This window comes from Hyperoodon ampullatus (genome assembly GCF_949752795.1).
Source record: "Hyperoodon ampullatus genome assembly, chromosome: 19".
In the NCBI taxonomy this organism is placed as follows: domain Eukaryota; kingdom Metazoa; phylum Chordata; class Mammalia; order Artiodactyla; family Ziphiidae; genus Hyperoodon; species Hyperoodon ampullatus.
The window spans coordinates 52343413-52359189 of record NC_136932.1 but is presented as its reverse complement, the minus strand read 5'-3'; the positions used below and the strand labels follow the sequence as shown (position 1 = coordinate 52359189).

General features: G+C 49.0%; 1 protein-coding gene across 1 annotated transcript; it reads left to right on the top strand.

Moving 5' to 3' along the window:
- The first annotated feature begins 6328 nt into the window (after positions 1-6328).
- PIGW (phosphatidylinositol glycan anchor biosynthesis class W) lies at positions 6329-9695 on the top strand. The gene is made up of 2 exons (XM_079725792.1): positions 6329-6397; positions 7845-9695. The coding sequence occupies exon 2, from the start codon at positions 7857-7859 to the stop codon at positions 9366-9368; it is 1512 nt and encodes a 503-aa protein (XP_079581918.1). The 5' UTR covers positions 6329-6397; positions 7845-7856; the 3' UTR covers positions 9369-9695.
- Positions 9696-15777: the final 6082 nt, after the last annotated feature.

The following is a 15777-nucleotide window of genomic DNA, read 5'->3' as shown; positions in this document are numbered from 1 at the left end:
TCTGCCGTGTACCGGGCCTGCAGACACCTCAGGACTGAGGCAGAGGTGCCTTTAGCAAACTCTGGCTCAAATGGAGACATAACTGCACATACAGACACCCACCTAACAGCACTCCCTTTGCAATTAGCCAAGAGCCATTAGATCCCAGCAGTTCCCTGAAGAGTAGGTACAAGATCTAATTAAGCTGAGCCCCACATCTGGAGCAAAGGCTGCACTGGGGAGCCCGGGGGCAGCTGCCAGGCAGAGGTCTGGCTCCAGGTCAGGAGTCCTGCCTGCCTTAGTCTGGCCAGGGGCAGCAGTGCTGAATACCCTCATCACACCTCCACCCACTGGAGACGGCACACTCGAGGAGACGGGAGGGTCCATACCTGTCTCCAGCGTCACAGGATTCACCTTGGTGAGGTCATCCAGCTGGTGCAGCGGGGCCTCCCCGCCCAGGAACTCCTGCAGGTCTTCTCTGAGGGATTTTCCGCTATGGGCTTCAGAGCCTGAACTGTGGCCATTAACCTGGGAGGGAGTAACAGGGCCAGGAGAGCTGGGACTCAGACCAGCTGGCAGCTACATAAGGGCGGGGGCCTGTATAGTAGAAAGCGAACAGGCCTCTAGTATCGTAGCCTGGTTGTTCAAACTTCAGCTCTGCCGCTTACTAGGCCTGTGAGACTCGGTAAGTTACTTCACCTCTCTGAGCCACAGCTTCTTTATTTGTAAATTAGGAAAAATAAAATCAACTCACTGGGCTAGTTGGAAGAAAAATAAGAAGACATACACAAAGCACTTAGTCAAGTACCCGGCACGTAACGTGTACTCAGTAAATCAATAAATGCTACCCCCTCTCCTCTGCCATGAGTTCCAGCTTCTAGCCGGGCCAACTACCAGCATTACTAGGCTGGCAGGGGTGGGGCCCGAGGCGGGGGGGCTGCTACAGGAGAACTGCAAAGGAAAAGAACCATGGTTTGGACCTTTGTTGAAAGAGACCATTCAGCCTGAGATGAAAAATCAGCTATGAGGTAGCCCCATGCCTTCATCACCCGCCTCTGGGGGCTTAAATTTAGCCTGGTTAATTAATTAGCTCCTGCTGCCCTGGTCTACTTGAGAAGACGCCTGGCTCAGAAGTCAGATGAGGTCAAGAACGAGCACCAAGGGGAAGTGGCCCTTTCTCCCTCTCCCTTGCCCATCCTCAATGCCAACACTTTCCACATGTTTCCTCTCCCCGTTTTCCTCCTGTGATCCCATCGCTCCTCTTTTCTCCCTGGGGGCTGCAGGAAAGATGGTGTGGGTAATAAAAGAAGACAGTAACTTGGCTGAAATCTGCTTTTGGAGGAAGGGGTCCGTGATATAACATGTGTGGGTTTCTAATGAGACTACTTAACCTTAGAGTTCAAACCCTCAAGCCAAGGAGGCAAGTGTCATTTGAGAGGCCCAGTAATAAGTTTCTTTCCAAAGATGTTGCCTGTTCTCTGAACTTGGGCCCACGATGATGCATGTACAAAGCAGGCTCTTGGCCTCCAGGATAACTGCCAAGGTCAGAGCATGACTGGTTCCACGCGAATCCCTCTGCTCTAGGGGAAAAAAGAAAATCACCCACAAACCCATCCATACTTTTTTTTTTTGGCTGTGCTGGGCCTTTGTTGCTGCGCGTGGCCTTTCTCTAGTTGCGGTGAGTGGGGGCTACTCTTTGTTGTGATGCACAGGCGTCTCACTGCGGTGGCTTCTCTTGTTGCGGAGAACGGGCTCTAGGCACGTGGGCTTCAGTAGTTGCAGGACGCGGGCTCAGTAGTTGTGGCGCACGGGCTTAGTTGCTCCACGGCATGTGGGATCTTCCTGGACCAGGGATCGAACCCATGCCCCTGCATTGGCAGGTGGATTCTTAACCACTGTGCCACCGGGGAAGTCCCCCATCCATAATTTATGAACAGCTCTTATCCTACCAGAGAGGCAGTTGAGTATCATGGTCCTTGACTTGGACTTGAAAGCTAGATTGCCTGGGTTTGAATCCTGATTCTACCACTTCCTAGTTGTATAATCTTGTGTAAGTTTCTTAATCTCTTTGTGCCTCAATTTTCCTCATCTGTAAAATGGGAATGGTGGTAGCATCTACCTCATAGATGCTAACAAGCACATAAAGTATTTAGAAAAGGGATCTGGTCTCTTCCACCAAAAGTTAGCTATTATAATATAATTTTGTTAAAAGCAGTCCTTCTAATTAGGCAATAATATATTAAAGGCCTTAAAACTACGTATGTCCCTTAAGCCTGCAATTCTTCTTCTAGAACATGATCCTATGTAAAGGTCATAAAAATGTTCAGTATATATAGAAACATTTACAATTGCAAAACAATTGAAAATAACCCAAATGTCCAAATAGTAGCTTAAATTATAGTACATCCTTACAATGGAATAAAGCAGATTACAAAGAGAATGATACCTTTAAATATTTTAAAAATTCATATTTAGGGAAAAAAATCTAGGACATTCTCTGAAATGTTGGTTATCTCTGGGCAGTACAATTATGGGTAACTTTAATGTTCTTTTTGCTTATCTATATTTCCCACATTGCTTATAATGAACTTGACCTTGAATAAGTCACTTAACTGCTCTGAGCCTTATCTCCAAAATGGGGATATAATACACTATATATATAATATGGTATCTTTCTCAAGGACTAAACAAAACTATATGTGTAAAATGCTTAGTACAGTGCCTACTACATAGCAAGGGCTCAACACAGAGCAGCTGCTAGTACAGTTACGATAAATGTTACTGCTTTTTAAATAAGAAATAAGTCAAAAATGGACAATAAAAAAAGCCCAGAGCAGATGACTGTCCTGCCTGCTTCTCTCCAGCCTTCAAGCCTGTTTCATCAGCCAAAAGGCTGGGAGAAGGTCAAGCAGCAGAGTCTACCATGACTCCCTTGAGGCTGGCTGACCTCACTCTCGGTTATCCTGCCCTACCTGCCTAGGACTCCACTAGACCGTGATCTCCTAAAGGGCAGGAATCATCTGCCTCAGGCCAGTGGCAACACTCAGTAAATAAAAATTCAGCAAATATCTACTGGTATTGTCTTTGGACCAAGAGGTGCACGTGAAGGATGATACGGGGATGAGACAGGGCTCCACAGTGAAGGGCAGGACTGGGGCCAGAGGCGCCTTTCAGAGGCAGAGGCCTGAAGTAAGGGCAGGTTTCAAGTCCCTACAGCAACCCACCGTGGACCCCATGATCCATTCCTCAGAATTCTTGTATATTTCCACATAGGTCATCTTCACTCACATTTTCGCACAGGCTGACCTCTTGGCCTGGACTGCTTATTTTCCTTCTCCACCTGGCTAATTCCTACTTTTTTTTTTTTTTTTTTTTGCCACACTGCATGTCACGCAGGACCTTAGTTCCCCAACCAGGGATTGAACCCGTGCCCCCTGCAGTGGAAGGGCGGAGTCTTAACCACTGGACTGCCAGGGAGGTCCCAATTCCTACTTGTTCTTTAAGGCTCAGCTTCAAGGAACACCTCCTCTTGGAGGCCACAGCCTTCCACTTGCCTTAATAACTCAGGCTGCGAGGGACATCTCTCAGGACTTCCTCACTGGTTCAGGCTTGTAAGGTCACCAAAATGCCCTAAGGATTCCCTCACCCAGCCCATCTTACCCATCCCAGGGAAAAGAGCTAAACACCACAACAGGGGAGATTCAAATTAGGTATCAGGAGGAGCTTCTTGGAGACAGGTGAAAGGCACTGGAATGACACTCTGAAGACAGAAAAGAAGAAAGACCTTTAAGGGGTCTTTCCCTTCCTTCCAGGTCAGAGCAGTGGAAGCTTCATTCAGGTAAATGAAAGACGCGGAGGTGCCTCAGGTGCTTGAGGGCCAGGGTTATGGAAGGGTGAGGGTTTACCTGCTGGAGCATCCTGCTTCAATGTGGTCAGCCAGGGTTCTGGGTCGCAGGCACAAGCAGTGCTATCCACCTGGTCATGGGGGCACAGGCTGGGGCATGAGTCCTGCAAAGGGCTCAGTTCTGGAGGAACCTCTGAGACGAATCACCCTAGAGCCTGTGGCATGAGAGAGAAGACAAGGGGCACACACAGGTGAGGGCTTCTCCAGGGTGACTCACTCCTGCTCCTCACACCAAGCAGGAAAACCAAAATGAGAACCAGGGTGAGCCTGGGCAGAGAGGGAGAGTCTGTCCCGCCCCCTGCCGAGGAGGGAGCAGGGGAAACTTACAGGAGCCTCCAGAGGCGCCCTGGGCTCCTTCAGGGCCAGTTTTACTGTGGGGTTTGAGGCGGGAATGCAAATCTTCTGGGTCAGCGTGCCACGCAGGATGAGGACCCCGGGAGACAGAGATGCCTCGTGCCCTAGCCTCTCCAGCATGCAGAAATGTCCTATCTCAGTACAGTCAGTAGGCAGCGGGGCAGGGAGGCTGGAGCCAACTTCTGATGTTCCAGGAAAGTTGCCGTGTGGGACGGAAGCCACGGCTCAGTCCTTCACGGTAAGCCATCACACCTTCCCCACCCACCTTCATTCCTCAGCTTGTCTACTTCACAAGGAGTGGCTGTGAAGAGCCACCAGGTGAAAGCACCCTACAAAGTACAAATCTGAATATTCATTCAGAGGGGAAATACGGTTAGTACTAAGGATGGATGATCCATTTGGGAGCAGTAATCAGGTGGAACAGCTCAGTGTCAACTTTAAGAAGGTGAAGATTTCAGAGGAGGGGAACCCGTCCGAGAGAGGCGGTGCTGTGAAGCTGGGCTTAGGCCAATCTCTGAAAAACTGTAAGTGACTCCCAGACTTGGAATTTCCCAGGCTTCACACCTCCCCAGCAAGGAAGGATGAGGATGAGAATGAGGGGTGTCAGTAATGAATTGACCTTGGTGGAGACTTTCCTGAGGCCCTGAATACATCCAGCCTTTGAAAGACCTCAGGGATAGGGGCTGCCATGGAAACTGGAAAACGACAATTCAGGCAGAGGAGGGCATCAGGACACGTGTGGTGGACACGTTCACCCTGGACACTGACTGTACCCCATCCAGGGGACAGCCATGCAGCGGGTTCCAGAGACTCAAGGCCAACAAAGTTCCCTCAACTAGAAGCTCATCTTAAGAGAGAGGATCAGAGGGGAACACAACAGGTTGTAGGGTTAGAATCCAAAGCCCACAACCCCTCAAAAGCAGTTCACAAGACCCCTCTAAGCCTTATTCCGTTCCCTCATTTGCGTGAAGGACTACTAATACCCAGACCTCACAATGCTGAGTTAAGGATCAAATGGGATAGTACCTCGGAGACCGCTTTGCAAATGCTGGTTATTACGATGTAGGGTCCACTTCTTGCCAGAATCAAGTCAGATTAGAGCGGTTTTCTCCAGTTCTCCCAGCTCTTGCTCCCTGTCGGCTTCGCGATTACCAGCCAAGAATTTCTGGTAAGGGAGTGACCACTGTGGGCCGGAGGGAGACGGTAATGAATAGGTGAAAACCTCTAGTCAGGGCAGGTGGCAACCTGAGCAACAGCTCTCCCCCTCCCACCTCCCCTCCAGCCTCCGGTTCTTCCTCGGCTCAGACGACAGTGGGAGGGCAGACGAGAAGAGCAGGGTGAGGGTCCTGGGAGCCCCGCCCCCAGGTTCCCGGCGGGAACGGGCACTCCTTGTCCCCGCGAGGTGCCCGCCGGGCCCAGGGCTGGGATGCCGCTCCGGAAGCACCTGGCACGGGGACAGTATGTCCTTCCTGGGAAGGTGGACGTGACCCCAGCCAAGGGCGCGGCTGCCCCGACGCCTCCCGGGGCCAGCCGCCCCCTCCCAGGTCCCTAGGCAAGGAGAGGAGTGGAGCGGGACCTTTCCCCCACCCCGGGCCGCCCCCTGCCGGCTCGGTGGTGAGTGACTATGAAAGGTCCTTGTCCTGGAAAAAGGCAAAGAGCTGGGCTACCTCCTCCTGGGATACGAGAGGGTCAAAAAGAAAAGGGCAAAGGGAAGGGAAACGGCGCTTTGGAAAGGGGAGGGAGAGACGCCCCCTTCTTCCCCAGCGCCGCGGGGGCCCACCGGCCTCCCCTGTCCCTTCGGGCACGCAAAGGGCTTCGGACTCGGCTGGGGGTGGCACTCACCGGTCCCACGACCTGAGCCGCCGAGCGTGCGGCCCGCGCCGGCCAGACTGGAAAGGCAGACGGGCGGGCCGGGTGAGGCGGCGGGAAGAGCCCGGGGAGGGGAGGGCGGAGGCGGGGGCAGGAACCAGCCGGAGAGGAGGGAAAGCTGGGAACGCCGGGTCGCAGCCGCGGGCTGCAGCTGGGGCCAAGCGACTGGGAGCCAGCACGCTCCTCCCTCGGGGCGGGGCGCGCACTCGCGGCGCGGGGCGCACGTGGCTCGTCCGGGGCGCCGGCCTCCGGAGTTGCTCGCTCCGGGACAAAATATTCTGAGAGCCTGGGGTGAGATGCGGGGGAGAAGGGAGGGAGGGCTTCAGGGCCTCCGGGCCCTCACGGGGCTGTGGGTCTCTCCGTAGGGAGACCAGGCGCCCTGGCCACCCCCACCCCCCACTGACGAGGCCTTGCCGTGGGGTCTGAGGGCCAGTGGTGAGGTGCGGGAAGCGCCTTTCCCGCCCGAGCTCCTCTGACCGACCTGCCCGAGGCCAAGGCCCGAGAGCACCTGGGCTAGGCAAGCCCTTGACAGGGAAGGACGCGCGTGGGGAGCCTGCGGGGCGTGGGAAACGAGCACCCTCGTGGGCGGGGCCGCGCGCGCGGGGGGCCGGCCCAGAAGCGCAGGCCGCCCGGCGTCGGCCGGAAGCGCTGTTCGGGAGGCGGAAGCGGCTGGTTCGCGCGTGTCCCGCCCTTACGGCCCCGGCTCTCTTACGGGACCCTTTACCTCTGGGCGCAGAGACCACCAGGAACACGTGAGGTATAACGGCCGCGTGTCTGTCGGGAAAAGGGCTCTTTTATTTTTAAAGGCCTGCAGGTTCGGATCGATTTGTTCTCGGGAGGTAATGCTGCTGGGCCCAGATAGGCCATCACGCATGCATGCATTCTTTTATTCAATATGGTTCTTGTTTGGCCAACAAATGTGTTCTTCCCAGGTGCCACTTTTCAGACATGGATATGTGGCAGAGAGGTGTTTTATATCCCTTTAAAACAATTAACACTAGTGTGTACTTTACGGCCCCAACTGCTCCTCCATGATCAGCATCCATTGTACCTACCTACACCTTAACCTGTAAATGAGGTAAGGAGTAGCCTGGGGCTCAGGAGATCACTGGAGGATTCGCATTTTGTACTAGAGGCAGGAGGTTCAGAGAGGCTCAGGACAGAAACCAAGGCCCCCAACTCCGAAGTGTACTGAAATACCTTCTCCTTCCCTGTCCCTCTTCTCCTCCCGTCTCAGATTTGACTCTAAATCATTAGTGAGGTGTGTTCAATTTTCATTATATTATCTTCATGACCTTTACATGCTTTGTAGTAGGAATTTCTATCCTACCGTGAGTCCACTCTCAGGTTTTGTATCTCAAATTCACTTTCTTTGTGAGTCTGCCTTATACTGAGAATAGCTAAAGCATTTTAACCAGTAATTTCATACTGTTAGTATGACATCCTTATCCTCATATACTAGTGTTAGGCTTCTTCCAGCAATCCTTGTAAGGGGAATCGCAGGTCCTAGGTTCTGCTCCGAAACTCAGGAATAAGAGTAAAATCAAGTCAGGTGCATATTTATGCAAATTACCAAGTCATGTACATATATATGCCAGTTCCACAGGAACGTTGCTTTCCACAAATGCATCTTAGTTCTCCTACCAGGGATCGAACCCGTGCCCCCTGCAGTGGAAGCAAAGAGTCTTAACTACTGGACTGCCAGATTAGCCCCATCCCTTTGCTCTTGTTTTCACAGGAAGAAGAAAAAATGTCTCAAAAGCAGATGAAGGAAGCTTTTGTCAGTAACCACAATGGAACGAGCGTGCTGGAAATCACCGAGGGCTTGTGCTTACCTGCACTCTGTATTCTGTGTAGAGGGCTCCTGATCATTCTCTCCCAGCACTTAGGTTGTTCTTCACATACCTGGAGAACTCGATTCCTCATTGACTTTGCTTTCCTAATAGTTCCCGTGGTGACCACTTTGACCATTTTCGCTTCATTTGTCCTCCTTGAGTATCTCATTGTAATTATCTTTGGGGCAGGGCTGCTCTATGAAACATACTGCAGGAGAACTTGCTATGCCAGAATGCCTGTCAGGAAAATCCTTGAAAAATTCTTGAAAATCAGTATAGAATCGGAATACATTCCAGCCATCTCCTGTTTCCGTGTAATTAACTGTGCATTTACTGCTGTTGCCATTTTGGCTGTGGACTTCCCTCTTTTTCCCAGAAGATTTGCCAAAACCGAGCTCTATGGGACAGGAGCAATGGATTTTGGAGTAGGAGGCTTTATTTTTGGGACTGCAATGGTTTGTCCAGAGGTTAGGAGAAAATATACAAAAGGGTCCAGACTTTGTTATCTTACAAAGTCATTGTACTCTGTTTGGCCATTAGTCTTCCTAGGAGTGGGACGATTAGTCATTATAAAATCCATAGGCTATCAGGAACATTTAACTGAGTATGGAGTTCACTGGAATTTTTTCTTTACCTTAATGGTTGTGAAATTGATAACATCACTGCTTTTGATTATTTTTCCCCTAAATAAATCCTGGATTGTGGCTATCAGCATTACTGTATTCTACCAGCTAGCCCTTGATTTTAGCCCACTGAAAAGGTTAATTTTGTATGGCAGTGATGGCAGTGGCACAAGGGTTGGTTTATTAAATGCCAACCGAGAAGGAATAATCTCTACCTTGGGGTATGTGGCAATACACATGGCTGGTGTTCAAACAGGATCATACGTACTTAAAAAAAGATCACATATCAAAGACTGGATAAAAGTAGCATGTTGTATTCTATTGACAGCTATTGGCTTCTTCATATCTCTTTACATAGTTCAGGTAAATGTAGAAGTAGCATCTCGAAGAATGGCCAATTTAGCCTTTTGTATTTGGATAGTTGCTTCTTGCCTGATCCTTCTTAGTAGTTTATTACTGGGTGATATAATTTTGAATTTTGCCAAATTTCTAATTAAAGGGGCAACAGTACCATGTTCTTGGAAACTCATCCAGTCACCTGCTGCAAATAGAAAGCATTCAGAATCTCTAGTCTCTGAAGCTGAAAGAAAGGAACCCACTCTTTGTTTAATCACAGCAATGAACAGAAACCAGTTAATTTTTTTTTTGCTGTCAAATGTAACAACTGGCCTAGTCAACCTGTTGGTAGATACATTACACAGCAGTACCTTGTGGGCCTTATTTGTACTCAATCTCTACATGTTTACCAACTGCTTAGTTATATATGTGCTGCACTTGCAAGATAAGACGGTAAAATTTTGGTGATCAGTACAGGTAGTATATGTTTTGAGCAATATTATTTTAATGAGGAAGAATAAATATAAAATGGGCTTTTGGCAACTCAGTGTTAAGTGTATTTTATTATAAAATTTTCATTCCTACTCTAACAGTAGTGATGCTTAATATTTTAAATGTATCTCAACACCATGTAAAACAAACCAATACAGAAGAAACAAAGCCTTTTGACTTGTTAGAATATTTATAAATTTCAGTATTTTAAAGAAACTGTTGTGTTTACAGTTGTCATACTGGAAGATTGGAGGGTGAGGAGGAGGATTTCTACTTTCCATCTTTTTTTTTTTTTTTTTTTTCCTCAGTACGCGGGCCTCTCACTGCTGCGGCCTCTCCCGTTGCAGAGCACAGGCTCCGGACGCGCAGGCCCAGCAGCCACGGCTCACGGACCCAGCCGCTCCGTGGCACGCGGGCTCCTCCCAGACCGGGGCGTGAACCTGCGCCCCCCGCATCGGCAGGCAGACTCCCAACTACCGCGCCACCAGCGAAGCCCATCTTTTTTTTTTTAATATAAATTTATTTATTTTATTTTTGGCTGTGTTGGGTCTTCATTGCTGCACGCGGGCTTTCTCTAGTTGCAGTGAGCGGGGGCTACTCTTCATTGTGGTGTGCAGGCTTCTCGTTGCGGTGGCTTCCCTTGTTGCGGAGCATGGGCTCTAGGCGCACAGGCTTCAGTAGTTGTGGCTCACGGGCTCAGTAGTTGTGGCACGCAGGCTCTAGAGTGCTGGCTCGGTAGTTGTGGCGCACGGGCTTAGTTGCTCCGCAGCATGTGGGATCTTCCTGGACCAGGGCTTGAACTCGTGTCCCCTGAATTGGCAGGCACATTCCTAACCACTGCGCCACCAGGGAAGCCCCTACTTTCCATCTTATATCACCTATTATTCTGTATTTTATATTGTATGTATTTTATAACATTTACATTAAAATATCTCAGTTGTGGAACTGTCAACACTACTCAATTTTAGTCTTTTTAAGAAACCTCAGTATAAGAAAGCAAATGTTTAAAATCAAATACTTATAAAGTCAGAAAACAGTTAAATGCTCCATAGAATAGACGGAATTATTTGTTGTGGTTTATATACTTAATAATTAATGAGACAATAGTTTTGCCTTGAGACAAAGCTATTGTCTCAAGGCAAAACTATTCATTGTTTTAGCCTACTCTCTCTGCTAGGGATGATAAGCAAAAATTTCCTGATATCTTGGAGCCTGCAATCTAATGGGGGAAACACATTAAACAACTGTTATAAACTGTGTTAAGTCATGAAGTATAGGTTGCCAAGAGTGTCAAATCAAGAATTGACTTTACAGTAGAGTCAAGAAAGTTTTCCCCACAGATGGTATTTTTTGAGCTAGAGCTGATGGATGGGATGAGGAGTTAGTGTTTGTGTGTCTGCGGAGTTGAGGGGCATATGCTGGTAAGGGAGGGGGTAAACAGCAAATATGACTATTATACTAATTAGTTTACTTCAATTTGTTATATTGATGGCTAATTTGGTATTTATGTGGCATTTTATCCTTGCTAACTACAGTCAGTTATATGTGGAGGTAATCTATTATTGAAAGAAGTTTCCCCCTAAGAAAATCAGTCTACTGAATAGTTATATAGCTATAAAAACAAAAGTCAGATTTTATTTTCAGTTAAAAAGGAAGACTTGGGGCTTCCCTGGTGGTGCAGTGGTTGAGAGTCCGCCTGCCGATGCGGGGGACACGGGTTCGTGCCCCGGTCTGGGAGGATCCCACATGCCGCGGAGCGGCTGGGCCCATGAGCCATGGCCGCTGAGCCTGCGCTCCGCAACGGGAGAGGCCCGCGTGCTGCAAAAAAAAAAAAAAAAAAAAAAAAGGAAGACTTGAGGGACTTCCCTGGCGGTTGGGTGGTTAAGGCTTCGACTTTCAATGCAGTGGGTGTGGGTTCAATCCCTGGTCGGGGAGTTAGGATCCCACATGCCTCAGGGCCAAAAGAACAAAAATGTAAAACAGAAGCAATATTGTAACAAATTCAATAAAGACTGAAAAAAAAACTTGAAATTTAACCAATAAGATTATAGTATGTAAATTAAACATGACTAGGAAAGGTGATTGGTTTTCCTGCTATGTCACAGTGCTAATATCCTACAACTTACCTTTTCAGAGCATTCATAGGAGGCTGAGAGGCTCTAACCATATTGTCCGCTCATTAAAAAAATAGTAATTTAAAGTATTTGATGACTTAACGAGCATGTGTCTAATTGGTCTGCTGCTTCTTGTCCTGGGTCTTAAATATCTCTCAGTAAGTTTGTCTCCCAGTTACAGACATTGAATCACAACTAAGAATGAAATGTACTGTGTGTTTATTCCACCTCCAGTTAGGAAAGTCATGTAAGAGAAAGCTAATGAAATTGCATTAATAAAAACAGAAATTAATAAGAAAAAAAAGACCATTCTGACTTGATTTTAGTTTATAGAAGAGAAAGAGATCATTCAATAAAGATTTACTGAGTTCCAGTATGTCAGATATAGGTCCCGGGGGAAACAAAAGAAAATAAGACCCAGCCCTCAAGGAGCTTACATTTTAACTTGTGGATCTTATTTTTCCTTTAAAATTTTTTTAGTGGGGAAAATGTACCTCTGTTTTTGACAGATAGAACACAACTTCCCACTGTCAGGTCATGAAAAAGAAAACCCAATTCACAGATACTCAGATCTGGACAGCTGTGGCAATTTAAATAACATCCTGCTGTTGATTTTGCTACCACATAAAACAATGTGGTTATTACAGTGAAAACAACAGTATGTATTCTAATGAATTTTCAACTGTCAATTTTGAGGACAGAGAAGCGAGGGGGAAAGAGAAGAAAGGAAGAATATAATCTAGTCTAGGACCTTATCCTATGACCTTCAGAAAGTGACTCATTCTCATGCCTTTAATTTTACACAATTAGAAACTGGGGATGTCTACCACATATATATTAATAGCTTTGTGTTCAGAAAATGACAATTTTTATTGAGCACCTTGTCCAATAGGTTGTATAAATTATACAAAAACATGCTTTGCTCCCTAGGAATTTGTGTATGGTCTATGAAGATAGGCGTATAAGGAACAAATCAATATTCTTTTCTTTTAAACCCAGGTAGCTTGGAGACTAGTCATATCTCATTTATGTCTGAGTTTTGTGCTTGGCTTCTCACACATTGTGGACCTCCCAGAGAAGAAAAAGAATGGTATTTTGCTGATAATTTACCACATCTCCATCACACCAACTGTTCTCTGTGAGGTACCAGCAAAATGTCTTCTGGTGTTGACTGCCCGCTCTTTCTTGGCCTTTAAAATTCTTTAGCCTTGCCCTTCACATTGCCAATGTCGAAATTCAACAACTGGCTTTTTTTTTCTTTTTTTTTTGCGGTACGCGGGCCTCTCACTGTTGTGGCCTCTCCCGTTGCGGAGCACAGGCTCTGGACACGCAGGCTCAGCGGCCATGGCTCATGGGCCCAGCCGCTCCGCGGCATGTGGGATCTTCCCGGACCGGGGCACGAACCCGCGTCCCCTGCATCGGCAGGCGGACTCTCAACCACTGCGCCACCAGGGAAGCCCCTGGCTTTTTTATGCAATCATTTATTTTGTTAATTAAAGGTAAGCTCTCTGAGGCAGATACTTAATCATGAAATATTTGCTGCAGCACTAAATATTATATTTGCTTAGTTGAAGATAGACCAATAGCGAAAAAGAGTGCCTGCTCTAAAATGAAGATACACAGTTAAAACGTCTAAAAATTGTTTTACAGGGAAATAATTTTCTAAGCATTTTCCCCTCAAATGTTGGTTTTATCACATTTGTAGCGCCCAGGCTACCTCCTTGAGAAAGAGCAATTTATCAAGCAAAATTAGCTTTTTAACCTTACAATAAGTACTTATTAAGTACCTATAGTATGTGAAACATTGTCCAAAGATACTAAGCAGTGTGCTCAGTGGATCTAAAAGACAAATCCAAATCAGGGAAAGTAATCTCAGATGAAAAGAGACTGTTGTGGTCTCCTCGTTTTGTTATGTTTTATATCTGGGCTTTAATGCCTTTTCTAACTTAGATTTAAACCCCCAGGGTGAATACTCTTTCTTTGCTAGTACCCAGTGTGTACTCAGTAATGAAGGTTATTAAAGTTAGCACCTATATATTGAACTTGTCATTTTCAATGTCCGTTACCAACCGTCATCCGAAGTAAGTTTAAAAGGTATAAAGTAGGCACATTAACCGACATAGTCTTTAGAGGAGCACCTACAGATCTTAAAAGCCACAGTATTCTTTTTCCTTAGGAGGGTTTTACATAAAACAAGATTCTCTAAAAATGTGCAGGTTTTGGCTATGTAGTCTAACTTGTCAGAACCTACATGCACATCCTATATACCTATTGAATTTGAGCTAGGGACCATACACTGTTCTGCTCTCCTAACATGGCCAAAGACATAAATACTTACTGGATAATCACACCTTTGGGACTGAACCATGGTTCTTCCAGTTTATGGTCACCTAACCTAACAGTGACCACGCAATGTCGTAAGTCAACATGGCTAAGGGGTTGCGTGCACTATGGGGTTTTTTGTTGCGAATCTCTACGGTTTCATGTGGTGACCAACTTTTTAAAGATCAGTATCACAGCTCTAGCCTATTCTACCAGGATTAGTTAGTTTTAAGAGCAGCCAATGTATTGATCCTTAACATCGTGAAGACTTTCATAGGCACAATACTTTCCAACAACTATACTGGCCTCCAAAGCCTTCAGGGTAGGAACCGAGTACATGATGGCACGCAGTGTCTTGACAGCAGCTCTGCTGCTCAGGAGAGGGTCAGAGGGAAGGGCCTTTGGCCAGCACCAGCACTTTGCCCAAGGGAATCGCTGTCCTTTCTGAGCCTCCAAGTTAATATTAACCCAGTCCAAGAAGTTTCTCTGCCCAGGACGCATACACAAGCCACTCTCCACATAGTCTTCTATTTGTCTCTAGTGTAACAACGACAACAAAAAGCTGTCAGCACTTAAATATTTTCTGCGCCCTCGGCGGGATCGCGACTTGAGTCTGGGAAGCAGTAATGCGGGGGGCTCCTGGTAGATCAGGGGGTCAGGGCAAGCGGCGTCAAGGACCCAGAGTTTGTCCCTTAGCCCCCAGATGCACGTCTCCACTCCCTCACTCCCACCTTTTGCTCTCACTGATTTGGAAAGCCTCAGCTCCTGCCCACTTACCCAAGTCCTCACTGGGCCCCGACCCTCGGATCGGCCCTGGGTCACCTCGGCTCCGCTCCCTTCGCCCCTCGGCCCTCGGGAGAGCGGTTTCCAGGCTCGCGCAGCGGAGGACTGAGTTTAGGCCTACTCATCCCTCACAGCAGCCCTATTTCGTATTTATTTGAGTAGCTAGACTCAGTGGAGGGTGCCGGTCACGCGTTGGAGACAGCCGGGGGAGCACGGGAGCACGGGAGCACCACCCCACCCCCTCCGCTACGGCTTCGAAAAAAGCGACTCAGGAGCGTGGGTCTGGAGTCTCGCGAGAGGAGGCGGGGCCCCCGCCCGGCGCTCTCAGTCCCTACCGGCCTCACCCTCCCTCCCCATGTCCCCCGCCTTCCTTCTCCATGTCCTCCGCCTTCCCTCTCCCACTCCCCGTGGCGCCAGCGGCTGACTGAGCCTGGAGAGGAAACGGCATTTGGAGCCGCGCTCCCGCCCAGGCCGGCCCTGACGCGGGCCTTGTCAGCCGGTAACGGGGAGCCGAGGTGACCACGAAAACGGTGAAGGTCAGAACCGCGAGGCTCCTCTGAGAAGGGATAGGAAAAGGGTCTGAGCCTTTCACCTCGGACTCTGCAGAGCTGAGGCGGGGTCGACCCCTCCCAGGGGCGGGGTCGCGCTGGGCAACTGCCGCCCAGGGGACTCACTGGGCGGGGCGCGCTCTTAAAGGGGGAGAAGGGGTCAGCTGGAGGCTGAGGGCCCCCGAGCAGCGGGCTGCGGGCAGTGGAGCGGAGGCCGGGGTTGGAGTCCTAAAGCCGGGACTCCGCTGACGGCCTAGGGAAGCCCCGGGGCCGGCGGGTCCCCTTCGCCTCTCCTTTGGACCCTGACTGGAGGCCGGTGGGGTGGGGGTGCGGGGTGGGGGTGCGGGGTGGGGAGGGAGAGCGGTGCGAGGGGGCGGGTCCCGGCGTTGCTCGGCGCTGATTGGCTGAGCGCGTGTGGAATCGGGTGATGGGAAACGCAGCTCAGATCTCCCGTCTCTCCTGCTCCTCTCCCTCCCCCCCCGTGGCGAATGTGCTGCGCGGCGGCGGGTGCTTACGCTCGCGGGGTTTGGCTCTTGCAGGCAGGAGCTGGGAGGAGGCGGCAGCGGCAGGAGCGGCGGCGGCGGCAGCAGCTGGGAGGAGGTGGTGACGGTGGCAACG

Coding starts and splice junctions, on each gene's coding strand:
- PIGW (XM_079725792.1), top strand. CDS start 7,857: ATGTCTCAAAAGCAGATGAAGGAAGCTTTTGTCAGTAACCACAATGGA.